The sequence below is a fragment of the Pseudophryne corroboree genome, chromosome 4, assembly GCF_028390025.1.
Source record: "Pseudophryne corroboree isolate aPseCor3 chromosome 4, aPseCor3.hap2, whole genome shotgun sequence".
NCBI classification, from domain to species: domain Eukaryota; kingdom Metazoa; phylum Chordata; class Amphibia; order Anura; family Myobatrachidae; genus Pseudophryne; species Pseudophryne corroboree.
In genome coordinates, this window is record NC_086447.1 from 9,994,054 (window position 1) to 10,021,830 (window position 27,777).

The 27,777-nt window shown below is 48.5% G+C and overlaps 1 protein-coding gene across 1 annotated transcript in view; it reads right to left on the reverse strand.

The window, feature by feature from the left end:
- Positions 1-27,777, reverse strand: part of LOC134910377 (fucolectin-like) — a 96,717-nt gene that overhangs the window by 37,547 nt on the left and 31,393 nt on the right. Inside the window, exon 2 of the mRNA XM_063918328.1 lies at positions 18,077-18,112. Within this exon, the coding sequence (XP_063774398.1) occupies positions 18,077-18,112 (36 nt within the window). The remainder of the gene's footprint in view (positions 1-18,076; positions 18,113-27,777) is intronic.

A 27,777-nucleotide genomic window follows, 5' to 3' on the forward strand; every position in this document is an offset into this window, starting at 1 on the left:
TTAGGTAACCAGTTAGAGGTTATAGCTGATAAAGTAGTACATCAATTGGAACGGTGGCACTATGAGGGTAGCTATAGGCGATTGAGGCTTTTTTCAGGAATAATTCCTGTGCCTATTGGCGAGGAACCCTCTGAGGTGTGGAGGGAGGCAGCCATACAGCAGTCGGAGGAATGTCATTGCCCCGATCATATAAAGAAACAAAGGATAGTAGAGAGCTTACGGGGACCCGCTATGGGAATTATTCAAGCCACCAGAAAAAGTAATCCTGGGGCTGCTGTGGCTGACAACTTTCAGGCCTTAGAATACACATATGGGACATTGGAGGACGTAGGTGATTTGGTTGCAAGATTCCATCATACATATCAGGAGACAGGGGAGAAGTTGTCACAGTATGTGTATAGACTTGATAAATTAATTCATAAAATCGTAGATAAAGGAGGGTTAGCTCCTGCGGAAGTGGATAGTAGCCGCTTGAAACAATTGATTAGGGGAGCATTAACAACTGACCCTGTAGCTCAGCGGTTGCGTTGTACAACTTTATTATTAGGAAGTCCCACCCTTAACGATCTAATTAAGGAAATTACACAGGAAGAAGCTTTAATATCTAATAGGGAAAAGACTCATACCAAATCTGTCAAAATAGTGTTACCCTCCCCTGAGGCACAAGGGTTAAAAGAAGACAAGTTAGTTACCCTGGTAGTGGAACAAAATAAGAAAATAGACCAGCTTATTCTGGCACTAAATAAAAGGGAGGAACCCTCCAGCATTACTTCCAGTAATTCCACTAGGGGGTTTAATAGTAGTAGATACATTTTAGGAGAGGTGGAAATTTTATAAACAGAGGCTGTTTTCTCTGTGGACAATTAGGACATAGAGCAATGGAATGTTCTATAGACTGGGGAATAAATGAAATGGGAACTAATGTTCAGTCAAATACGTCTCATCAGGGAAACGATGGAGGGAGATTGGCGGGCCCCTCGCCATCTCCCAGAAATTAGACATAGATTCAATGGGGAGTACCCAGTGGAGTAGTTCTATTCCGGATGGTATGGTAGGACCTGCTCCACGTGTGGTTGTTAAATTGAATGGACATCCCTGCCCTGTGTTGCTGGACAGTGGGTCTCAGGTGTCCATTATATTTGAGCATTGGTACAGACATTATTTATCTGTTGTCCCTATCCTGCCCCTGGAAGGACTAGTAATTTGGGGATTAAGTGAACAGAAATACCCATATTTAGGTTATGTGGTAATTAACATAGAGTTTCCGGAAGGGTATATGGGTGTATCAGAGTCATTACCTCTAATTGCTCTGGTATGCCCAGAATCACCAGGTGATAAAACTACAATGCCAGTGATCATTGGGACTAATGCTCACTTATTTAGGGTCCTCAGTGATTGGTGTTTAAAAATGTGTAGGGAAGCGACTGCTTTTACAATGGCGACTGGCTATGAGGAGTACAGGAGCGGGGAGTCTGAGCACCGAAATTCCTCTCTTACTCAGGGTATGTCCCTTGAAGACTTACATCCATGTTTCCAGGGGAGTGACATTGGGCTGCTAGAAAGAAATATTTTATGTGAGGAATTGCTGGAACGAAAGCATGTCTTTTCTCTTGGGGAATGGGATTTGGGAAAAGCAAAAGGTGTGGAACACTGTATAAAGCTGACTGATGAGACTCCTTTCAGGGAGAGGTCACGCAGACTTGCTCCTGCAGATTTCGATGATGTCAGACAGCATCTTCAGACTCTTTTGGAAACAGAGGTTATTCAACACTCTGAAAGTCCATATGCCTCTCCCATTGTGGTGGCTCGTAAAAAGAATGGCAAAATTAGAATGTGTATTGACTATCGCACACTTAACCAACGTACTGTGCCTGATCAATACACTGTTCCTAGGATAGAGGAGGCATTGGACTGTTTGCAGGGGAGTCAGTGGTTTACTGTGTTGGATCTACGGAGTGGGTATTACCAAATACCTATGAGTCATCATGATAGAGAGAAGACTGCTTTTATTTGCCCTTTGGGTTTCTTTGAATTTTTGAAGATGCCCCAGGGAATCAAGGGTGCCCCGGCAACGTTTCAGAGGACCATGGAGCAGACGGTGGGTGATATGAATTATCGTGAGGTATTAGTTTATCTCGATGATATTATTGTTTTTGGGTCCTCTCTGCAGGAACATAACCACCGTCTGCTCCGAGTACTTGATAGATTATTGAAGAAAGGTTATAAACTCTCTTTGGACAAATGCAAGTTCTGCCTGCCCTCTGTTACCTATTTGGGACATGTAGTAAGTCGACAGGGCATTTCTACTGATCCAACAAAAGTTGAAGCAGTGAATGAGTGGCCCAGACCCACTAAATTAAAGGAATTAAGATCTTTCCTCGGGTTTTGTGGTTACTATCGCCACTTTGTGCCCTATTACTCCGTAATATGTCGCCCTCTCACTGATCTGACCAAGGGGTATCCGCCAGTTGGTAAAACTACAACTGCCACATCCTGTAACAAGAAATATTTCAAACCATATGAAGAGTTCGGGGATAGATGGACCCAGGCTTGTGAAGAAGCCTTCATCAAATTAAAATGGAGTCTTACCAATGCTCCTGTATTGGCCTATGTGGACCCCAGTCTGTCATATACATTACATGTGGATGCGTCTTTTGATGGTCTGGGTGCCGTGTTGTATCAAACTCATGACGGAAAATTGCGACCTGTATCTTATATCAGTCGAGGATTGTCCAATAGTGAAAGGAGATATCCTGTACATAAATTAGAATTCCTTGCTCTAAAATGGGCTGTGGCTGATAGGTTTTATGAATACCTGTATGGAGCGAGTTTTGAGGTGTTCACTGACAATAACCCTTTGACCTATGTGCTTACCACTGCAAAATTAGATGCCACCGGGCACAGGTGGTTAGCTGCCTTGTCCATTTATGATTTCAAGATTAAATATCGCCCAGGCATTAATAACATAGATGCAGATTCTTTGTCTAGATTATCTAGAATTGATAAAGAAATAGATAGATCTGAGTGGATTGAAGTTCCTGCAAATACCATTAAGGGACTATGCTTTAGCATCTCATGTGTACTTGCAGAAAGTAGGGAATGTATTAGTGCCCTTGGAGCTACCGACAAGGCTTTACCTCTGGCCTATTGCTGGTTAAGCCAATCAGAATTAGGGGGTTTGAAACAAATAAATCAAGACCAAATCCACATTGATCAACGGAATGACCCTGATATCTCCATTGTCATACGCTATCTTGAGACTGGTTGGGCTGAATGTGATGATGTTAGTTCTCTGACACATGCATCTAAGTTACTGATGTGGCAAATTAAGCAATTGACTCTGAGGAATGGAGTAATGTATCGTAAATTATTTAAATTCAAAGGGAAGTTCAAATTACAATTAGTTACTCCACAGTGTTATAGAGAAACTATTTTGAATGCATTACATGATCAGCACGGCCATCTTGGGATAGAAAAGACATCGGGGCTGATAACTGACCGATTTTACTGGCCATTATTGGAGAAGGATATTGAGAACTATTGTAAGACCTGTGGTAGTTGTGTTTTGAGGAAAACTCTCCCCACTAAGTCCGCTTCTCTTATTAATCTTCAGAGCAGTGGTCCCATGGATCTGGTATGCATTGATTATTTGTCCTTGGAAACTTCACCAGGAAAGAAATGTTACATACTTGTAGTAACGGATCACTTCACCCGTTATGCCCAGGCTTATGTTACTTCTGATTAAAGAGCTGTTACAGTAGCCAAAACTCTATGGGAGCGGTGCTTTGTTCATTATGGTTTACCGGCCCGATTGCACTCCGACCAGGGGCGGGATTTTGAGGGAAAAATTATTAAGGAGCTTTGTCTGTGTTGCGGGATTAAGAAATCCCGAACTACTCCTTACCATCCGCAGGGAAATTATCAGCCAGAACGTTTTAATCGTACTTTGCTTGATATGATGGGCACTTTGGGACCCATGTGCAAAAGAAAATGGAATAGAAGGATATGCCATCTGGTGCATGCCTATAATTGCACTAAGAATGAATCTACTGGGTACTCCCCATATGAGCTGATGTTTGGGCGTGAAGCCCGACTGCCCATAGATGTCTCTTTAGGACTTCCATCCAGAGATGCAATGGGACAAACTCATTCTCAATATATTAATAATTTACGGAAAGAGCTAAAATATGCTCATGAGCTAGCTCAGGAAAAGGCTAGGAAAACTGGTATAGCAAATAAGAAAAGATATGACATGAGAGTGAAAGAAAATGTATTAAAAATAGGAGATCGAGTTCTAGTGCAGAAATTAGGACACCCCCACCGACAAAAATTAGCTTATCGATGGAAACCCGATCCATATGTGTTAATTGAAAAATTACCTAACATACCAGTTTATAAACTAAGGTCAGAGCCGGTGGAGGGAACAGTTCTTACATACCACCGACAGCATCTTTTGCCCATCTCACAAAATCTTCGTCTCCCTGACTATATTGAAAATGAACCACCCTTAAGATGTAGTCGGAAAGATAGTAATAGGTTAAGATCTTCTCCAGGTCAATGCCAATCTCCAGACATTACAGCAGGATATAATGGGGATGCTGAGGACAGGGAACCAGGCCCAGGATATTTTTATTATGATAACAGTAATGATAACTCTATTCCCTTGTTATCTGATTGTAACACACCTGGGATGTTTGATAACAGATCTCTGGAAAAGGACGGTAATATATCCACTAATACCCATAACGAGGAAGGTGGGTCAGAATCTGAGTGGGGACTTCTATCAGAAGGGAGTATAGGTAACACTGAGGTTAACCCAAGCATGGATTCTGGTAGTGAATCCAGGATATTAGATGCTGGTGAGGATAAATTGCCTAGTTATAGGACATTCAGGGAACGAAGACCTCCTTTAATATTAACCTATCCGGAATTAGGTAAACCTGCATATTTACCTCAAATAATTCACCCAAATATAGTACTTACCTGGCCCTACTTTGGGTATTGAAAGGAGGAAGATAATTGGTGATCTGATTGATTGGGATGGATAAATTTACAGATCACCAGGGGGAGAGTGTAACCTGATTAATAGTTATTACTGATAGTTTAGCAATAATTTAATATTTATTAATAATATAATAAATGTTTGATGAATATATATATATTGTGTTAAGGGAATTTTATAATAAATATATGTGGATACTGTAATAATAAATCTATATAAGAAAATAAGTATATATATATATATATATAGATGAATTGTGAAGGGATAAATATCTGTACTTTATTTACTAATTGTACATGTATATTCCAATTGATATAATGTGTGGGTTTGGCAATATAGTTTGCCATGTGGTAATGCTTGGGGGATAGTATAGACCTGGTGGGCCAGCGATAGCCTGCAGGGTAGAAAAGGATTTACAGCTTGGGTCATTGGATGGTCCGCGCGCTGCTGGAGTAATACACTGCAGGGCGGGAAGAGCAGGTCCCCAAGCGGGGGGGTACAAAGCTGACCGCGAGCCTGGGGAAAGATAGCTGATTGGCGGCGGTGATGGGACAGCGCGCGGCTCTGGCGGGAAGGGAGCCGCACGAGCCGGAGTCTGGGGAGAATAAATAGAGCTCCCCGCCGGCGGTGGGTTAGAATGCGGTTCCCCCTGTTAGTGTGTGCACTTGGGTCGTCAGTACTGCCGTAAGAGCTGTGCGGTAGCGCTTGGAGACCAAGTAGTACGGCCAATACAGGGCAGCGACGGTAAGCAGAGGTGATGAGCCTAGATCCCCCAGCCCTTCCTATACCTAAGTACCTGGATGAGGCTCAACGGGAGAAGGGACGGTTATCCGGTGGAGGAGGCAGTGTGAAGAGACAGAAGGACTGAGGGAAGTGCTTCCCCAGCGGCTGAGAGGAAGCTAACATTGCCCTCTCCTGATTCGCCGCCTGCATAAAGGGGTCAGTCCAGCAGAGACCATCCGTCCCGAGGGAGGAGTCGGGGGAGAAGGCAGCTGAGATACAACAATCTGTAAGTGAGATTATGCAAATCAGCACACAGCTACACCTCACTGGCTTTTGTACTAGAAAACAGATTGCCTCCCACATCTACTTGCTGTATAGGGTGGCTGACTTAAATATTGAACTAAACGCAGCCAGCCCTTGGTACTAATTTAATATACTGCCATAAGGCGTTAATAGACTAGCCAGGAGATTAACTATGTCACCCTGGTATATGTAGAGGATGAACAGTTGCTGCCTCAAAGGAACACTTATATATGACAGGGAGAACTATATGAATATATATATATTCCATAGACAAAAAACCTTACAGTTTCACATGTCCCATTAAGGCTTCTTAGACATGATCGAAATTTCAGAAACCTGTTGTAACTCTTCCACTCAAACTCCAGAAAGCAATGAAATTCCGATCATTAAGGCTGAAGCCTTAATGGACGTGTTCCTTGCGCAATACAGATATGGTATGCCATCACAGCCTGTGGGTAAGTGCAGATTCAGCACTCTCACAGAGTGAGATTGCTGTCACTCACACAATGGTGGAGCTGCTAATTCACAGATTTGTGTGCTCATTGGAATACACACATGCAGTCTATGCAACTGAAGGTCTGAGCAGTTATGTGGTGCTCCCATCCCACACAGTCCTCACAACCATCCCATTCAGTCACCACAACAATCCCACCTTGTTACAACATCCTTCTAACTCCATACATCCATCTCATTTAGAATACACATTTAGCTCCCTCAAACATCTTGGTTAATTGCTAAAACTATAATACCCTATCTACGGTCTATGCATCTACACTTACTTCCCCTATACACCCCCATGCTGCCCTGTCTTCCCCAATCCCTACTGCTGTGTTCTCCCATCTGTGCTAGTCTGTACTAACTTATCTGTACCATCTGTCTTTCCCCACCTGTGCCTTGTCTGTACCACCGTTTCCTTCTCTCTGTGCTGCTCAGTGTTTCCTTCTTCAACGTCACTCTGCCTACTTCAGTACATGGCACACTATCTTCTCACCCATCTGCACCAGTTTTCTACGCATCCATGCCAGTGTTTTCAACCCATCTGCACCGCTCTGTCTCCCTTCCCATACTTGCTGCTTTATCTACCCCTATCCACACCAGTCTTACCCCATTCATGTAGCTGACATCCTGAAGGTAAATTTCGTTGATCATACGCTCTTGGCAGGGGGATAACCGCTACAGCCCACCCCCCAGTGGTCCGGAAACGCCTCCGTTGTGCAGACCATGCCCTGCCAATGGCATGCTAACGCTGTTTGCACGCCCCCCTCCTTCCCCGCAACCACCTCTGCCTATCAATCAGGCAGGGTGATCGCAGCCAGTGAGATGCTGATAGCATCTCACTGGGCTCCTGGGGTATGCACGCGCAGTGCGGCCATTGCACGTGCGCACCTAACAAACTAATACAGACTGCGATTGCTGCTGCTGCGGTCTGAATTACCCTCTGTGTTTCTTTGTCCCCCCCATCAGTGCTGCTTAGTGTTCAACTCTATCCACACACTTCTGTTCCCCCATCCACACCGCTCTCCTCCCTCCAATCAACAACACTCTTACCTCATCTGAGCAGTTTTGTCTTCCGCTCAGACCTTCAGTTGCATAGACTGCATGTGTGTATTCCAATGAGCACACAAATCTGTGAATTAGCAGCTCCACCATTGTGTGAGTGACAGCAATCTCACTCTGTGAGAGTGCTGAATCTGCACTTACCCACAGGCTGTGATGGCATACCATATCTGTATTGCACAAGGAACACGTCCATTAAGGCATCAGCCTTAATGATCGGAATTTCATTGCTTTTTGGAGTTTGAGTGGAAGAGTTACAACAGGTTTCTGAAATTTCGATCATGTCTAAGAAGCCTTAATGGGACATGTGAAACCGTAAGGTTTTTTGTCTATGGAATTTCATCGCTTTTTTTTTAAAAAAAAATGTTATTCAGAAATGTAAAATTTCACTGTAAGAATAAACATTTGATTTTTTTAAATGTTTAATGAAAATGTTCGTATAACATCACTGTTCTGTGCAAAATTATTTTATTAACCAAACCGAATTGTTTAAGGTCAATACACACTTAACGATTTAATGAGCAACGTCGCTCATTTTCCCCCTCCTTGAGCGACGTCGCTCGTTTTATCGTTAAGTGTGTATGCCGCCAGCGACGAACGATGCGCGGCCCCGCGGGTCGGCAACAATCGTCGCTGTCGGTAGGTCATGCATGAAGGATGTGGACTGTCGTCCACGACCTTCATGCAGGGCTGGCGGGGGCGTGACGTCACTGAGCGATATGAGCGGTCATATCGCTCAGTGTGTACAGTCGGCCGCCGGCCGGCCGGCCCGTGAGGGGAAAACATTACACGATGTCGCTCACAGAGCGACATCGTTTAATGTGTATGGGCCTTTAGACTTTGGTCAAAATATTTTGCTGCCTTTGCAGCTGATGCAGGGAGGGGGGTAGGCGGCAGCAGACTGTGACTGAGGCTGGAGGTAGGCGTGAAATGCATTGCTTGTACGTGTGAGTGCGTGGTGTCAGGTGCTGCCTGTGTATCAGCTCCTGTGTGTGTGTGTGTGTGTGTATGTGTGTGTCAGGTGCTGCGTATATAAACGAGTGTGTCTGATGGTGCGTGTGTATGCGTCAGCTGCCGCACGTGTATGTGTGTCAGGTGTTGCGGGTGTATATGTGTGTGTGTGTCAGGTGTTGCGCGTGTATGTGTGTGTCAGGTGCCGCACGTGTATGTGTGTGTGTGTCAGGTGTTGCGTGGATATGTGTATGTCAGGTGCCGCACGTGTATGTGTGTGTGTCAGGTGTTGCGCGTGTATGTGTGTGCGTCAGGTGCTGCACGTGTCTATGTGTGTGTGAGTAAGGTGCTGCATGTGTATGTGTGTGTCTGATGGTGTGCGTGTATATGTATGTGTCAGGTGCTGCATGTTTATTTTATTGTGTCTGATGCTACGTGTGTGTGTCAGGTGTTGCGCGTGTATGTGTGTGTGTGTGTGTCAGGTGTTGCGCGTGTATGTGTGCGTCAGGTGCCGCACGTGTATATGTGTGTGTCAGGTGTTGCGCGTGTATGTGTATGTCAAGTGCCGTTCCCCTTTTTCCCATCCCAGCTCTCTCTGTAGAATACAGCTCTGCACTCAGAGAGAGGGAAAGACCAGGGGGCAGATCACTGCACTGCTCACTTTTTGGTCATGAGTTCGGCCTCCTGTTTCTTCCAGTGCTGTGTTCCTGCAGCCCAGCCCTCCCTGTTGTGCCAGAGAACCAGCCCTTCCTTCCCCAGCCAGAGAGAGAGCCCGAGGCAGAGACGTAGCTGGCTTACCCCCAGTACTTCAGCACTGGCCATGCGGCAGTCAACAAAGGAGACCAGCAGGGGGTTCTGGCAGCATCAGCTGTGGCCGCAGCTGGATCGGGGAGGCCTGCAGTGTCTGAGGTGGGCAACGCTTCCTCCGCCGCGGTCACCTTCCCCTGCCGGAGAGAAAGCCAGAGACATACCCTTCCCGCAGCTGGGCTACCCCTAGTACCTCAGTGCTGGCCAGGCAGAAGCCTATGGAGGGGACCGGAAGGGGTTTCGCAGCCAGATCAGGGAGGCCTGCAGGGTCAGAGCCGGGCAGCACTTCCACCAACACTGTCACCTCTGTGCTGGGCATGTACACCAGTCCGTACGGACGGAGGTGTCCACAACAGGCAGCAGTATAATGAGTCAGACAAACTCATTACACGCTGCCCACTGCTGCGCCGCGTGCCCTCGATGGAGGAAGCCTAGATGCGGTCCCCAGCGGCAGCGAGGGAGAAGGGTGATCACATCACCCTTCAACCCGGCACCTCACAATCAGCTGTGGATCTGCAGTAGCTTCATCTCTCTCTTCCTCTCTGACAGCACAGCAGCCCCTCTGGGTCCCATGTAGCTCTGCCCCCCTGCTCACAGTTCACTCGGCCTCTCCTGATTAAAAAGAAAATAAGAGCCTGACCTGCTGCTCAGATGCGAGGAGGGGACGGGCGGTAGGTCCTCTGTGAGTGCACTACACAGTCAAAATTAACTCTGACTCCTCACAACAGTGTGGACTGCGGGCGACGTCAGACGCCAATTTGGGTGTGCTTGCCGCACTACCTGCCCATTAAGCCCAACGTGGTGCCATGGTGCCAGCCCCGCCCACTATACGGATTCCATTTTGTATTAGGAACCCTATAACAGCATTCCGACATCCCTTCCTATGACGCTGCCATCCATACACTGCCGCTCTCATACATCCGCACACTGCCGCTCTCACACAACTGTACACTGCTGCTCTCATACATCCATACACTGCCGCTCTCATACATCCGTACAACCCCGCTCTCATACATCCGCACACTGCCGCACTCTTACAGCCGCACACCATCGCACTCTTACAGCCGCACACCATCGCACTCTTACAGCCGCACACCATCGCACTCTTACAGCCGCACACCATCGCACTCTTACAGCCGCACACCATCGCACTCATACAGCCGTACTTTGCCGCTCTCATACATCCGCACACTGCCGCTCACATCTATACAAACATAGCCTCCATACATCTACACATCCAATCCCCGCGCAAGGGAACACTGAAATCACTATCACTTTTGCCCGGGGTGTGACCACAGCCAGCCACTACTCCGGCCACCTTCTTGTGACACCAAAATGCATCTTACCTATCATCAGGGTGGTGCTGCTGCTGGGGGTGGGTTGCTGCCTCAGTCTCCAGGTTGGTGCTGCGATTGGAGGGGGTACTGCTTCCCTGTGCTGCCACTGTCTCCCGGATCATCATGCCGCTGGCTGAATTGCTGCTTGACGCTACTGCTGCCAGGAGTAACAGCTTCCTGGCTGTTGTTGCTGGTGGCTGCCTACTGCTCATTGCCACCGGAACACTGACCGGCTCGGCAGTGATGCTGGCGGAGGAGTAGTGGCGGTGGGGTGGGGGGTGCCTGCTCCCTTCCCTCGAGCATTTTGCAGTGTACAAAAATAAATAATAAATAGAGAGCATACCAGGTTGAGAGTCTGTATGGATCACAGTGATTACACGGGGCACAGCATAAGGACACCTTGCTGTGAGCGGCTCTGCCCACACAGATTGCTGCACCCTCTCTGATGTCAGCCGCTGCCCTCTCGTTCTCAGGGCGGCCAGTTCCAGTGTGAGGTAGGAGAGGAAGAGAACACACAGGAGAGCAGCCCTGATATATAACAGAGGTGGAAGTTCTATAGGCAGCAGAGACGGAGACCAGCCAGCCAGTCTCCCAGTGCCCTGATCACTACACGCCGCCAGCACAGCATTACAGGAGGGTCCTATAGTGCTGCCCTGAGCTAACAGGTGTGTGTACCAAGTGTACCCCGTACAGTGTGCTGCGCCCTTGTGTCTCTGAGAGGGGTGAGGTCACCGTGCCGCTTTAGTATATGGCTTTTCCTTAGTACTGTACGTTACAGCCCTGCACTAGTAGTGGCAACTCTGCCCTATGTGAACCTGTGAGGTTATTTTCCTATTTACAGAATAACCGGGGAGAAGGCGGCCATATTGTGGCTCTCAAGTGAAGGCCCTCTAGTACACCCCCTGCTGGCGGCCACTGCGCAGGCGCAACAAATTGAAATGCCCGATCTCTATAATGGGGCATATTTCTCTTAATTAAAAAAAACCTGTAACTTTCTGAAAAACCACAACCCCAAAAGGCACTTCACTGGGACATGCTCTATCTAATAAAACAAACCCCAATATATATATACACACATACACACACACACACACTCATATATATACATGTATACACAAATACACGTATGTACATGTTTATGTATGTATAATACACTGATAGAGTACATTATATTTATGAATTAATTGCTTCCCGATTCTGCAGCAGCATCAGCACCACCAGTGTTACTCACAGTCACTTCACACTGACTGCTGCACAACACATCACTTAATTTCCGGGCCGCCCGCCACCTGGTGAAGAGACATGGGAGATGAAGGACCAGCAGTGCCACGTTGAGCGGAAGTATTGTGAATTAGTTACCCACACACTCCTTGTGACACCTGCTCCCCGTCTGCCCTCCCACCCGCCGCCTGCCGTCCGGAACCCGCACTGACAAGTAAGTCTCAGCAGAATGTGTCTGCCGGCGGCTCCTAGTCCCCAGTGGTGTGGCGGCCGCGGCACACTAGGACTGAGAGACCGCAGCGGGAGGAAAGCACAGGTGGGCGGGAGGAGAGCATGGGCGGACATCACCACGTCACATTGCAAGGTGACGCCAGTCCCCCCAGTGAGGCCGCCGACGAATGCACTCAGCATAGTATTAGCAGCAGGCAGAGGGGGGGGCGGGCGCATCGGTGGTGGGAGGTACGGAAATGAGCTGCAGGCTAGGCTCCACCGATCACACACTCAGCGATCACTGTGCTACAGCAAGCGTGGCGTGCAGCGGTGCTGGACATTAGGGAGTGCCTGTGCGCAGCGTGTAGGGGGCAGGCCTGGTCCACTTGTCAGGAGAGAGCAGTCACTGGAGGGTAAGAAGGGGGCGGGGCCTAGTCCTACAGACGGGAGAGAGCACAGACAGGAGAGAGCAAGGTACAGGGGTAGAAGGGGACGGCTGATGTGGAGAAGGGGGCGGGGCCTATTCTTACAGGCTTTCAAAATTCGACTTTTTAAAATTCGACATTTGACAAATTCGACTTTTCTGCAATGGTACAAATGCGGCAATTCGACAAAAGTATATTCAATTGAAGTTTGTAAATTCGACAACAGTGCTTTTAAACAGTAAATTCGTCATTTTCAATCCGCCACACTTTGCAGGCGGAATCTAATAAATAAAAGTGTTTTTTTTTGGTAATAGCATATTTATATTAGAAGGGATTAGGTACTTGGTTTGTCTTTTTTGGAGGCACAAGTATTATTTATATATTTTTTAAAAGATTATTATTATTTTTTAAATGGAATGTAAAAAACCCGGGAAAAAAATTGCGTGGGGGTCCCCCCTCCAAAGCATAACCAGCCTCGGGCTCTTCGAGCCGGTCCTGGTTCTAAAAATCCGGGGAAAAAACGGACAGGGGATCCCCCGTATTTTTAAAACCAGCACCGGGCTCTGCGCCTGGTGCTGGTGCAAAAAATACGGGGGACAAAAAGAGTAGTGGTCCCCCCGTATTTTTTACACCAGCATCGGGCTCCACTAGCTGGACAGATAATGTCACAGCCGGGGATCACTTTTATACAGTGCCCTGCGGCCGTGGCATTAAATATCCAACTAGTCACCCCTTGCCGGGGTACCCTGGGGGAGTGGGGACCCCTTCAATCAAGGGGTCCCCCCCCAGCCACCCAAGGGCCAGGGGTGAAGCCCAAGGCTGTCCCCCCCATCCAAGGGCTGCGGATGGGAGGCTGATAGCCTTGAGAAAATTGAAAGAATATTGTTTTTTCCAGCAGTACTACAAGGCCCAGCAAGCCTCCCCCGCAAGCTGGTACTTTGAGAACCACAAGTACCAGCATGCGGGAGAAAAACGGGCCCGCTGGTACCTGTAGTTCTACTGGAAAAAAATACCCAAATAAAAACAGGACACAGACACCGTGAAAGTATAACTTTATTTCACACCTGCCGACACACACATACTTACCTATGTTGACACGAAGCAGTCGGTCCTCTTCTCCAAGTAGAATCCACGGGTACCTGAAAATAAAAGATAATTATACTCACCTGATCCAGGTTCCAGATTAAATCCACGTACTTGGCAAAACAACAAACCGAACACCCGGACCAGACGGACTGAAAGGGGTTCCATGTTTACACATGGTACCCCTTTCCACGAATGCAGACATCCGAATCTCGTGAGAATCCGACAGCGGGATGATGACGTTCGGGCGCACTTGGGTTAGCCGAGCAAGGCGGGAAGGTTCGAACCTGCCTCGTGTAAAATGGGTGAAGTTCGGGGGGTCCGGATTCCGACGAACCGAACCCACTCATCACTAGTATGTGCGTGTGCGTGTCAGGCGCTGCGTGTGAGTGTGTGTGCGTGTCAGGCGCTGCGTGTGAGTGTGTGTGCGTGTCAGGCGCTGCGTGTGAGTGTGCGTGTCAGGCGCTGCGTGTGAGTGTGTGTGCGTGTCAGGCGCTGCGTGTGAGTGTGTGTGCGTGTCAGGCGCTGCATTGAGTGTGTGTGCGTGTCAGGCGCTGCGTGTGAGTGCGCGTGTGTGTCAGGCGCTGTGTGTGAGTGCGCGTGTCTGTCAGGTGCTGCGTGTGAGTGCGTGTGCGCGTGTCTGTCAGGCGCTGCGTGTGAGTGCGTGTGCGCGTGTCTGTCAGGCGCTGCGTGTCTGTCATGCGCTGCGTGTCTGTCAGGCGCAGCATGTCTGTCAAGCGCTGCGTGTCTGTCAGGCGCTGCGTGTGTCAGGCGCTGTGTGTCTGTGTGTGTCAGGCGCTGCGCGTCTGTGTGTGTGTGTCAGGTTGTGCGCGTCTGTGTGTGTGTGTGTGTCAGGCGCTGCGCGTCTGTGTGTGTGTGTGTGTGTGTCAGGTGCTGCGTGTCTTTGTGTGTGTGTGTGTCAGGTGCTGCATGTCTGTATGTGTGTGGGTGTGTCAAGTGCTGCATATTTGTGTGTGTGTGTGTGTGTGTCAGGTGCTGCATGTCTGTGTGTGTGGGTGTGTGTGTGTCTGTCAGGTGCTGCATGTCTGCGTGTGTGTGTCAGGCGCTGCATGTCTGCGTGTGTGTGGGTGTGTCAAGTGCTGCATATTTGTGTGTGTGTGTGTCAGGTGCTGCATGTCCGTGTGTGTGGGTGTGTGTGTGTCTGTCAGGTGCTGCATGTCTGCGTGTGTGTGTCAGGCGCTGCATGTCTGCGTGTGTGTGTCAGGCGCTGCATGTCTGAATGGCAGGTGCTGTGTGTCTGTGTGTGTGTGTGTCAGGTGCTGCGTGTGTGTGTGTGTCAGGTGCTGCGTGTCAAGTGCTGCGTGTCTGCGTGTGTCAGGTGCTGCGTGGCTGCGTGTGTCAGGTGCTGCGTGTCTGCGTGTGTCAGGTGCTGCGTGTGTGTGTCAGGTGCTGCGTGTGTGTGTCAGGTGCTGCGTGTGTGTGTGTGTCAGGTGCTGCGTGTGTGTGTGTGTGTGTGTGTGTGTGTCAGGTGCTGCGTGTGTGTGTGTCAGGTGCGTGTCAGTGTGTGCGTCAGGTGCTGCGTGTGTATGTCAGGTGCTGCGTGTGTGTGTCAGGTGCTGCGTGTGGTTGTCAGGTGCGTGTGAGTGTGCGTCAGGTGCGTGTGAGTGTGTGCGTCAGGTGCGTGTGAGTGCGTGCGTCAGGTGCTGCGTGTGCGTTAGGCGCTGCGTGTGCGTCAGGCGCTGCGTGTGCGTCAGGCGCTGCGTGTGCGTCAGGCGCTGCATGTCTGCGTGTGTCAGGCGCTGTGCGTCTGTGTGTGTCAGGTGCTGCGTGTGAGTGTGTGCGTGTGTGTCAGGTCCATGTGAGTGTCAGGTGCTGCGTCTGGGGACGGCGGGGAGGGATGGACGGACACACGGCGGGGAAGGCGGGGGGGATGGACGGACACACGGCGGGGAGGGGTGGACGGACACAGGGCGGGGGGATGGACGGACACACGGCGGGGGGGATGGACGGACACACGGCGGGGAGGGGTGGACGGACACAGGGCGGGGGGGATGGACGGACACACGGCGGGGAGGGCGAGGGGGGATGGATGGACACACGGCGGGGAGGGCGGGGGGGATGGATGGACACACGGCGGGGAGGGATGGACGGACACACGGCGGGGAGGGGATGGACGGACACACGGCGGGGAGGGGATGGACGGACACACGGCAGGGAGGGCGGGGGGGGAGATGGACGGACACACGGCAGGGAGGGCGGGAGGGATGTACAGACACAGCAGGGAGGGAGGGAGGGCGGGGGGGGGATGGACGGACACAGCAGGGAGGGCGGGGGGGGGGGCGGATGGACGGACACAGCAGGGAGGGCGGGGGGGGGGATGGACGGACACAGCAGGGAGGGCGGGGGGGGGATGGAAGGACACAGCAGGGAGGGCGGGGGGGGATGGACGGACACAGCATTGAGGGTGGGGGGGGATGGACGGACACAGCAGGGAGGGCGGGGGGGATGGACGGACACAGCAGGGAGGGCGGGGGGGGATGGAAGGACACAGCAGGGAGGGCGGGGGGGTGGACGGACACAGCAGGGAGGGCGGGGGGGGATGGACGGACACAGCAGGGCGGGCGGGCGGGGGACGTCATGCATGAGACACTGCTTCCCGTGCTCTCCTTGTGCACAACTGCCAGTACACAGCGCGTGAGGCTGCTAGAGCCATTATGCCACCAATGACAAGCTCATCTATGTTCACCCCCTGCTGGCGGCCACTGCGCAGGCGCAACAAATTGAAAAGCCTTATCTTTAAAATGGGGCATATTTTACTTAATTAAAAAAAAACTATAACTTTCTGAAAAACCACAACCCCAAAAGGCACTACACAGGGACATACTCTATCTAATAAAACAAACCCCAAGTCTTAATTTGTCCTCTATCCTGAGTTATGCCTTCCCAAAAAAATCCTCATTCACTCTATGGGAAAACATTGTCAAAAAGCCACAGAGGGAGTGGCAGAAAAAAACTGACAGTTGGAACTTTAGGTTACTCTCAATTCCTCATTTTTTATTATTTTGCCCTGAAATTTGGCATGCACCAGCGGGTGACGATTCTACACGTCCATGCCAAATTTCAGCTCGGTACGTCCAATCAGTTTTGAGGTGTAGCCCCTCAAACACCATGCCCCCATCTCAGAAGTTCCCTATGGGAGAATTCCGTTTGTTCGATTCAGCCTTAATATAAGGGCACGACCGTGCCCTTATAATATAACTATATATATTGTTGGACAGTTCTAAGTTCACAACAAGATAATTGTATGGAAAGTCTCAATTAGCTGAGTTGAGGAACAAGTGCATTAATAATATTATATATATATATAGTTTTGAATGTGAAAAAGATATTTGGCAAGGACATTTATTAGCATTGTGTCATCTAAGTGATACATCACCGCTGCAGCAGCTGAGACTGATACAGTTACTAGAAACCAGAGACTATAACACATAGTATCACAGCAAGAAAGGATACAATTGTTACAGAGTCTAGGATATCTATTGCAGACTGAATTACAGACAATGCCTGTTTCCTTTTAATGAGATGAACATAATACTGCACAAACCCATCAGTCTATGATTAAATACCAGAGAGGGTGACTGTCAGCATGATGCACAGAGTAAAGTATATTCTGCTATACAGGGAAAACTAGAGGCGTGCCGCACATTTTAAATTGGATGCCAAGCAAGGTATTGGTCAGTGTACACTGAATTACGGGCCCAGACTTTGCACTTATTTTTCTGAGTACCCGGGTCACTCCAACAGTAACATTACAATATTTTTTTGTATTGCATGCAAGATAACGTGTATAGGCCCTCATTCCGAGTTGATCGGTCGCAAGGCGAATTTAGCAGAGTTACACACGCTAAGCCTACGCCTACTGGGAGTGTATCTTAGCATCTTAAAAGTGCGAACGAAGTATACGCAATATTGCGATCACAAACTACTTAGCAGTTTTAGAGTAGCTCCAGACTTACTCTGCCTGTGCGATCAGTTCAGTGCTTGTCGTTCCTGGTTTGACGTCAGAAACACTCCCAGCGTTCGCTCTGGCACTCCCCCGTTTCTCCGGCCACTCCTGCGTTTTTTCCGGAAACGGTAGCGTTTTCAACCACACGCCCATAAAACGCAGTGTTTCCGCCCAGTAACACCCATTTCCTGTCAATCACACTACGATCGCCGGTGCGAGGAAAAAGCCGTGAGTAAAAATCCTTTCTTCATTGCAGAATTACTTGGCGCAGTCGCAGTGCGAACATTGCGCATGCGCTCTAAGCGGATTTTTACTGCGATGCGATAAAAAAGAACGAGCGAACGACTCGGAATGAGGGCCCTAGGGCGTAAAGGGTGATATAGGAATGGGATTGAAAATGTGTTACATTTTATTGTGTTTGCCAGAATGTTTGTTTTGCCTTTAATCTTTAGATAGCTTAGGGGTAATAAACATCACTACTTATACTTACCATCTGCTGTGTGAAATTAACTTCTTTCCGAAGATCCTGTAGATACAAAGAGAAGAACAGGTATAATATAATATTGTAAAATATGCGCATATGTATAGGAGGCAGATAGACATACACCTATATTCCCATTGTTAGGAAAAGGCTTACCCAAGAAAGCCTAAATAATTACTCCTGGGTGGAGGCACAAGTATTGACTGACCGGTTATTAGGTGATATATCCCTGTACCGACAGGGGGAGGGTTACACACATGTAACTGTGACAGGGAAGGTGGCTTCTCTCAGCTCTGGGCCCCATAGCAGCTGCACTCCCTGCACCTATGGTAGCTACATCCTGTATATAACACATGTAACTGTGACAGGGAAGGTGGCCCCTCTCAGCTCTGGCCCCATAGCAGCTGCACTCCTTGCACCTATGGAAGCTACACTCTGTATATAACACATGTAACTGTAACAGGGAAGGTGGCCCCTCTCAGCTGTGGCCCCATAGCAGCTGCACTCCCTGCACCTATGGTAGCTACACCCTGTATATAACACATGTATCTGTGACAGGGAAGGTGGCCCCTCTCAGCTCTGGCCCCATAGCAGCTGTACTCCCTGCACCTATGGTAGCTACACCCTGTATATAACACATGTAACTGTGACAGGGAAGGTGGCCCCTCTCAGCTCTGGGCCCCATAGCAGCTGCACTCCCTGCACCTATGGTAGCTACACTCTGTATATAACACATGTAACTGTGACAGGAAAGGTGGCCCCTCTCAGCTCTGGCCCCATAGCAGCTGCACTCCATGCACCTATAGTAGCTATACCCTGTATATAACATGTAACTGTGACAGGAAAGGTGGCTCCTCTTAGCTCTGGTCCCATAGCAGCTGCACTCCCTGCACCTATGGTAGCTACACCCTGTATATAACATGTAACTGTGACAGGGAAGGTGGCTCCTCTCAGCTCTGGCCCCATTGCAGCTACACTCCCTGCACCTATGGTAGCTACACCCCTGTATATAACACATGTAACTGTGACAGGGAAGGTGGCTCCTCTCAGCTCTGGCCCCATAGCAGCTGCACTCCCTGCACCTATGGTAACTACACCCTGTATATAACACATGTAACTGTGACAGGGAAGGTGGCCCCTCTCAGCTCTGGCCCCATAGTAGCTGCACTCCCTGCACCTATAATAGCTACACCCTGTATATAACACATGTAACTGTGACAGGGAAGGTGGCCCCTCTCAGCTCTGGCCCCATAGCAGCTGCACTCCCTGCACCTATGGTAGCTACACCCTGTATATAACACATGTAACTGTGACAGGGAAGGTGGCCCCTCTCAGCTCTGGCCCCATAGCAGCTGCACTCCCTGCACCTATGGTAGCTACACGTTGTAAATAACACATGTAACTGTGACAGGGAAGGTGGCCCCTCTCAGCTCTGGCCCCATAGCAGCTGCACTCCCTGCTCCTATGGTAGCTACACCCTGTATATAACACATGTAACTGTGACAGGGAAGGTGGCCCCTCTCAGCTCTGAGTCCCATAGCAGCTGCACTCCCTGCACCTATGGTAACTACACCCTGTATATAACACATGTAACTGTGACAGGGAAGGTGGCCCCTCTCAGCTCTGGCCCCATAGCAACTGCACTCCCTGCACCTATGGTAGCTACACGCTGTATATAACACATGTAACTGTGACAGGGAAGGTGGATCCTCTCAGCTCTGGCCCCATAGCAGCTGCACTCCCTGCTCCTATGGTAGCTACACCCTGTATATAACACATGTAACTGTGACAGGGAAGGTGGCCCCTCTCAGCTCTGGCCCCATAGCAGCTGCACTCCCTGCACCTATGGTAACTACACCCTGTATATAACACATGTAACTGTGACAGGGAAGGTGGCCCCTCTCAGCTCTGGCCCCATAGCAGCTGCACTGCCTGCACCTATGGTAGCTACACCCTGTATATAACACATGTAACTGTGACAAGGAAGGTGGCCCCTCTCAGCTCTGGGCCCCATAGCAGCTGCACTGCCTGCACCTATGGTAGCTACACCCTGTATATAACACATGTAACTGTGACAGGGAAGGTGGCCCCTCTCAGCTCTGGCCCCATAGCAGCTGCACTCCCTGCACCTATGGTAGCTACACCCTGTATATAACACATGTAACTGTGACAGGGAAGGTGGCTCCTCTCAGCTCTGACACCATAGCAGCTGCACTCCCTGCACCTATGGTAGCTACACCCTGTATATAACACATGTAACTGTGACAGGGAAGGTGGCCCCTCTCAACTCTGGTCCCATAGCAGCTGTATTCCCTGCACCTATGGTAGCTACACCCTGTATATAACACATGTAACTGTGACAGAGAAGGTGGCCCCTCTCAGCTCTGGCCCCATAGCAGCTGCACTCCCTGCACCTATGGTAGCTACACCCTGTATATAACACATGTAACTGTGACAGGGAAGGTGGCCCCTCTCAGCTCTGGGCCCCATAGCAGCTGCACTTCCTGCACCTATGGTAGCTACACCCTGTATATAACACATGTAACTGTGACAGGGAAGGTGGCCCCTCTCAGCTCTGGCCCCATAGCAGCTGCACTCCCTGCACCTATGGTAGCTACACCCTGTATATAACACATGTAACTGTGACAGGGAAGGTGGCCCCTCTCAGCTCTGGCCCCATAGCAGCTGCACTCCCTGCACCTATGGTAGCTACACCCTGTATATAACACATGTAACTGTGACAGGGAAGGTGGCCCCTCTCAGCTCTGGCCCCATAGCAGCAGCACTCCCTGTACCTATGGTAGCTACACCCTGTATATAACACATGTAACTGTGACAGGGAAGGTGTCCCCTCTCAGCTCTGGCCCCATAGCAGCTGCACTCCCTGCACCTATGATAGCTACACCCTGTATATAACACATGTAACTGTGACAGGGAAGGTGGCCCCTCTCAGCTCTGGGCCCCATAGCAGCTGTACTCCCTGCACCTATGGTAGCTACACCTTGATAAAAAGATTACACCTGCATGAAATTGCGCTCACAAGCAGCAGGGGAATAGATATCCAAAGGGGAGTATTACCTTCACCCCAATGAAGCTCTAATGTTAAAGGAAGAATTATTTGGATATCTTATCTCCTGCGCTTTCCTAATTCAGTTTTTTGTATAAAGAAGGAGTGAACCTTTACTTATCTTATCAAGGCAGATGGGTTTCTTACGTCCTACTTCCTTCTCAATAGTTTTCAATATGAATAATAATGAGTAGTGAATATCCAACAATCCAGTGTCAGAACCATGTAAAAAAAAATGTATAAAACACAATCTAGTGTATTACCATTATAAAAATATTTCAATTAAGAATAATAGAATAATTGATTCTTTGGTCTTAATTTCTAGTGAGAGTAGTCCACACATATATATAAAAACAATTTCTTTAATGCTAAAAGTTGTTCCAATCACGGAATATCATTCAGACATATACGGATATAGCATATATCCACTTTTACATCCAATCATTTGTGAGGGTGGCTTCCTACCAGATTTGGGAAATTTTGAGGCGCTTAAAATTAAGCTTGTGCAGATGTCTCAGCAGTCCGGGGAAAACCAGCTCCAATGGTCAGCACCTCGTCCTCTCCTCATCTGGTACGTCTGCCACAAATCCTCACCGTCACCAACGCGTTTCGATCAAAATCGTTGATCTTTGTCAAGGCATAGTGTGATGACCTCCTCTTCCAGTTAAAAATAATGAAAACATAAATTGACGTGGACCGGAAGTGCATAGTGCAACGGGGACTATTTCTGGTTGCACTATGCACTTCCGGTCCACGTCAATTTATGTTTTCATTATTTTTAACTGTCTTTTAATCATGTATTGTTATGTACAATCGAAAATATAGTAATAGATTGTATTAAAGAATCATTTATAAATGGAAAATAAGGAGTTTGAGAATGATTTATATAGAAAACAAATGTTAATTGTAAGTGAGAGTGGCTCCTCCCAGCAATTAGGAATACTAATTCATAGGGGTATAAAGAGCTGGAAGAGGAGGTCATCACACTATGCCTTGACAAAGATCAACGATTTTGATCGAAACGCGTTGGCTGACGGTGAGGATTTGTGGCAGACGTACCAGACGAGGAGAGGACGGGGTGCTGACCATTGGAGCTGGTTTTCCCGGGACTGCTGAGACATCTGCACAAGCTTAATTTTAAGCGCCTCAAAATTTCCCAAATCGTGTAGGAAGCCACCCTCACAAATGATTGGATGTAAAAGTGGATATATGCTATATCCGTATATGTCTGAATGATATTCCGTGATTGGAACAACTTTTAGCATTAAAGAAATTGTTTTTATATATATGTGTGGACTACTCTCACTAGAAATTAAGACCAAAGAATCTATTATTCTATTATTCTTAATTGAAATATTTTTATAATGGTAATACACTAGATTGTGTTTTATACATTTTTTTTTAACATGTTCTGACACTGGATTGTTGGATATTATTATTCACTACTCATTATTATTCATATTGAAAACTATTGAGAAGGAAGTAGGACGTAAGAAACCCATCTGCCTTGATAAGATAAGTAAAGGTTCACTCCTTCTTTATACAAAAAACTGAATTAGGAAAGCGCAGGAGATAAGGTAGCTACACCTTGTATATAACACATGTAACTGTGACAGGGAAGGTGGCCCCTCTCAGCTCTGGCCCCATAGCAGCTGCACTGCCTGCACCTATGGTAGCTACACCCTGTATATAACACATGTAACTGTGACAAGGAAGGTGGCCCCTCTCAGCTCTGGGCCCCATAGCAGCTGCACTGCCTGCACCTATGGTAGCTACACCCTGTATATAACACATGTAACTGTGACAGGGAAGGTGGCCCCTCTCAGCTCTGGCCCCATAGCAGCTGCACTCCCTGCACCTATGGTAGCTACACCCTGTATATAACACATGTAACTGTGACAGGGAAGGTGGCCCCTCTCAGCTCTGGCTCCATAGCAGCTGCACTCCCTGCACCTATGGTAGCTACACCCTGTATATAACACATGTAACTGTGACATGGAAGATGGCCCCTCTCAGCTCTGGCCCCATAGCAGCTGCACTCCCTGCACCTATGGTAGCTACACCCTGTATATAACACATGTAACTGTGACAGGGAAGGTGGCCCCTCTCAGCTCTGGGCCCCATAGCAGCTGCACTCTCTGCACCTATGGTAGCTACACCCTGTATATAACACATGTAACTGTGACAGGGAAGGTGGCCCCTCTCAGCTCTGGGCCCCATAGCAGCTGCACTTCCTGCACCTATGGTAGCTACACCCTGTATATAACACATGTAACTGTGACAGGGAAGGTGGCCCCTCTCAGCTCTGGCCCCATAGCAGCTGCACTCCCTGCACCTATGGTAGCTACACCCTGTATATAACACATGTAACTGTGACAGGGAAGGTGGCCCCTCTCAGCTCTGGCCCCATAGCAGCTGCACTCCCTGCACCTATGATAGCTACACCCTGTATATAACACATGTAACTGTGACAGGGAAGGTGGCCCCTCTCAGCTCTGGCCCCATAGCAGCTGTACTCCCTGCACCTATGGTAGCTACACCCTGTATATAACACATGTAACTGTGACAGGGAAGGTGGCCCCTCTCAGCTCTGGCACCATAGCAGCTGCACTCCCTGCACCTATGGTAGCTACACCCTGTATATAACACATGTAACTGTGACAGGGAAGGTGGCCCCTCTCAGCTCTGGGCCCCATAGCAGCTGTACTCCCTGCACCTATGGTAGCTACACCTTGATAAAAAGATTACACCTGCATGAAATTGCGCTCACAAGCAGCAGGGGAATAGATATCCAAAGGGGGGTATTACCTTCACCCCAATGAAGCTCTAATGTTAAAGGAAGAATTATTTGGATATCTTATCTCCTGCGCTTTCCTAATTCAGTTTTTTGTATAAAGAAGGAGTGAACCTTTACTTATCTTATCAAGGCAGATGGGTTTCTTACGTCCTACTTCCTTCTCAATAGTTTTCAATATGAATAATAATGAGTAGTGAATATCCAACAATCCAGTGTCAGAACCATGTAAAAAAAAATGTATAAAACACAATCTAGTGTATTACCATTATAAAAATATTTCAATTAAGAATAATAGAATAATAGATTCTTTGGTCTTAATTTCTAGTGAGAGTAGTCCACACATATATATAAAAACAATTTCTTTAATGCTAAAAGTTGTTCCAATCACGGAATATCATTCAGACATATACGGATATAGCATATATCCACTTTTACATCCAATCATTTGTGAGGGTGGCTTCCTACCAGATTTGGGAAATTTTGAGGCGCTTAAAATTAAGCTTGTGCAGATGTCTCAGCAGTCCGGGGAAAACCAGCTCCAATGGTCAGCACCTCGTCCTCTCCTCGTCTGGTACGTCTGCCACAAATCCTCACCGTCACCAACGCGTTTCGATCAAAATCGTTGATCTTTGTCAAGGCATAGTGTGATGACCTCCTCTTCCAGTTAAAAATAATGAAAACATAAATTGACGTGGACCGGAAGTGCATAGTGCAACGGGGACTATTTCTGGTTGCACTATGCACTTCCGGTCCACGTCAATTTATGTTTTCATTATTTTTAACTGTCTTTTAATCATGTATTGTTATGTACAATCGAAAATATAGTAATAGATTGTATTAAAGAATCATTTATAAATGGAAAATAAGGAGTTTGAGAATGATTTATATAGAAAACAAATGTTAATTGTAAGTGAGAGTGGCTCCTCCCAGCAATTAGGAATACTAATTCATAGGGGTATAAAGAGCTGGAAGAGGAGGTCATCACACTATGCCTTGACAAAGATCAACGATTTTGATCGAAACGCGTTGGCTGACGGTGAGGATTTGTGGCAGACGTACCAGACGAGGAGAGGACGGGGTGCTGACCATTGGAGCTGGTTTTCCCGGGACTGTTGAGACATCTGCACAAGCTTAATTTTAAGCGCCTCAAAATTTCCCAAATCTGGTAGGAAGCCACCCTCACAAATGATTGGATGTAAAAGTGGATATATGCTATATCCGTATATGTCTGAATGATATTCCGTGATTGGAACAACTTTTAGCATTAAAGAAATTGTTTTTATATATATGTGTGGACTACTCTCACTAGAAATTAAGACCAAAGAATCTATTATTCTATTATTCTTAATTGAAATATTTTTATAATGGTAATACACTAGATTGTGTTTTATACATTTTTTTTTAACATGTTCTGACACTGGATTGTTGGATATTATTATTCACTACTCATTATTATTCATATTGAAAACTATTGAGAAGGAAGTAGGACGTAAGAAACCCATCTGCCTTGATAAGATAAGTAAAGGTTCACTCCTTCTTTATACAAAAAACTGAATTAGGAAAGCGCAGGAGATAAGGTAGCTACACCTTGTATATAACACATGTAACTGTGACAGGGAAGGTGGCCCCTCTCAGCTCTGGCCCCATAGCAGCTGCACTGCCTGCACCTATGGTAGCTACACCCTGTATATAACACATGTAACTGTGACAAGGAAGGTGGCCCCTCTCAGCTCTGGGCCCCATAGCAGCTGCACTGCCTGCACCTATGGTAGCTACACCCTGTATATAACACATGTAACTGTGACAGGGAAGGTGGCCCCTCTCAGCTCTGGCCCCATAGCAGCTGCACTCCCTGCACCTATGGTAGCTACACCCTGTATATAACACATGTAACTGTGACAGGGAAGGTGGCCCCTCTCAGCTCTGGCTCCATAGCAGCTGCACTCCCTGCACCTATGGTAGCTACACCCTGTATATAACACATGTAACTGTGACATGGAAGATGGCCCCTCTCAGCTCTGGCCCCATAGCAGCTGCACTCCCTGCACCTATGGTAGCTACACCCTGTATATAACACATGTAACTGTGACAGGGAAGGTGGCCCCTCTCAGCTCTGGGCCCCATAGCAGCTGCACTCTCTGCACCTATGGTAGCTACACCCTGTATATAACACATGTAACTGTGACAGGGAAGGTGGCCCCTCTCAGCTCTGGGCCCCATAGCAGCTGCACTCCCTGCACCTATGGTAGCTACACCCTGTATATAACACATGTAACTGTGACAGGGAAGGTGACCCCTCTCAGCTCTGGGCCCCATAGCAGCTGCACTCCCTGCACCTATGGTAGCTACACCCCTGTATATAATACATGTAACTGTGACAGCGAAGGTGGCCCCTCTCAGCTCTGGGCCCCATAGCAGCTGCACTCCCTGCACCTATGGTAGCTACACCTTGTATATAACACATGTAACTGTCACAGGGAAGGTGGCCACTCTCAGCTCTGGCCCCATAGCAGCTGCACTCCCTGCACCTATGGTAGCTACACCCTGTATATAACACATGGAACTGTGAGAGGGAAGGTGGCCCTCTCAGCTCTGGCCCCCATAGCAGCTGCATCCCTGCACCTATGGTAGCTACACCCTGTATATAACACATGTAACTGTGACAGGGAAGGTGGCTCCTCTCAGCTCTGGCCCCATAGCAGCTGCACTCCCTGCACCTATGGTAGCTACACCCTGTATATAACACATGTAACTGTGACAGGGAAGGTGGCCCCTCTATGCTCTGTTCCCCATAGCAGCTGCACTCCCTGCACCTATGGTAGCTACACCCTGTATATAACACATATAACTGTGACAGGGAAGGTGGCCCCTCTCCGCTCTGGCCCCATAGCAGCTGCACTCCCTGCACCTATGGTAGCTACACCCTGTATATAACACATGCAACTGTGACAGGGAAGGTGGCCCCTCTCAGCTCTGGGCCTCATAGCAGCTGCACTCCCTGCACCTATGGTAGCTACACCCTTTATATAACACATGTAACTGTGACAGGGATGGTGGCCCCTCCCAGCTCTGGTCCCATAGCAGCTGCACTCCCTGCACCTATAGTAGCTATACCCTGTATATAACATGTAACTGTGACAGGAAAGGTGGCTCCTCTCAGCTCTGGCCCCATAGCAGCTGCACTCCCTGCACCTATGGTAGCTACACCCTGTATATAACACATGTAACTGTGACAGGGAAGGTGGCTCCTCTCAGCTCTGGCCCCATAGCAGCTGTACTCCCTGCACCTATGGTAACTACACCCTGTATATAACACATGTAACTGTGACAGGGAAGGTGGCCCCTCTCAGCTCTGGGCCCCATAGCAGCTGCACTCCCTGCACCTATGGTAGCTACACCCTGTATATAACACATGTAAATGTGACAGGGAAGGTGGCCCCTCTCAGCTCTGGCCCCATAGCAGCTGCACTCCCTGCACCTATGGTAACTACACCCTGTATATAACACATGTAACTGTGACAGGGAAGGTGGCCCCTCTCAGCTCTGGGCCCCATACCAGCTGTACTCCCTGCACCTATGGTAGCTACACCCTGTATTTAACATGTAACTGTGACAGTGAAGGTGGCACCTCTCAGCTCTGGCCCCATAGCAGCTGCACTCCCTGCACCTATGGTAGCTACACCCTGTATATAACACTTAACTGTGACAGGGAAGGTGGCCCCTCTCAGCTCTGGGCCCCATATCAGCTGCACTCCCTGCACCTATGGTAGCTACACCCTGTATATAACACTTAACTGTGACAGGGAAGGTGGCCCCTCTCAGCTCTGGGCCCCATATCAGCTGCAC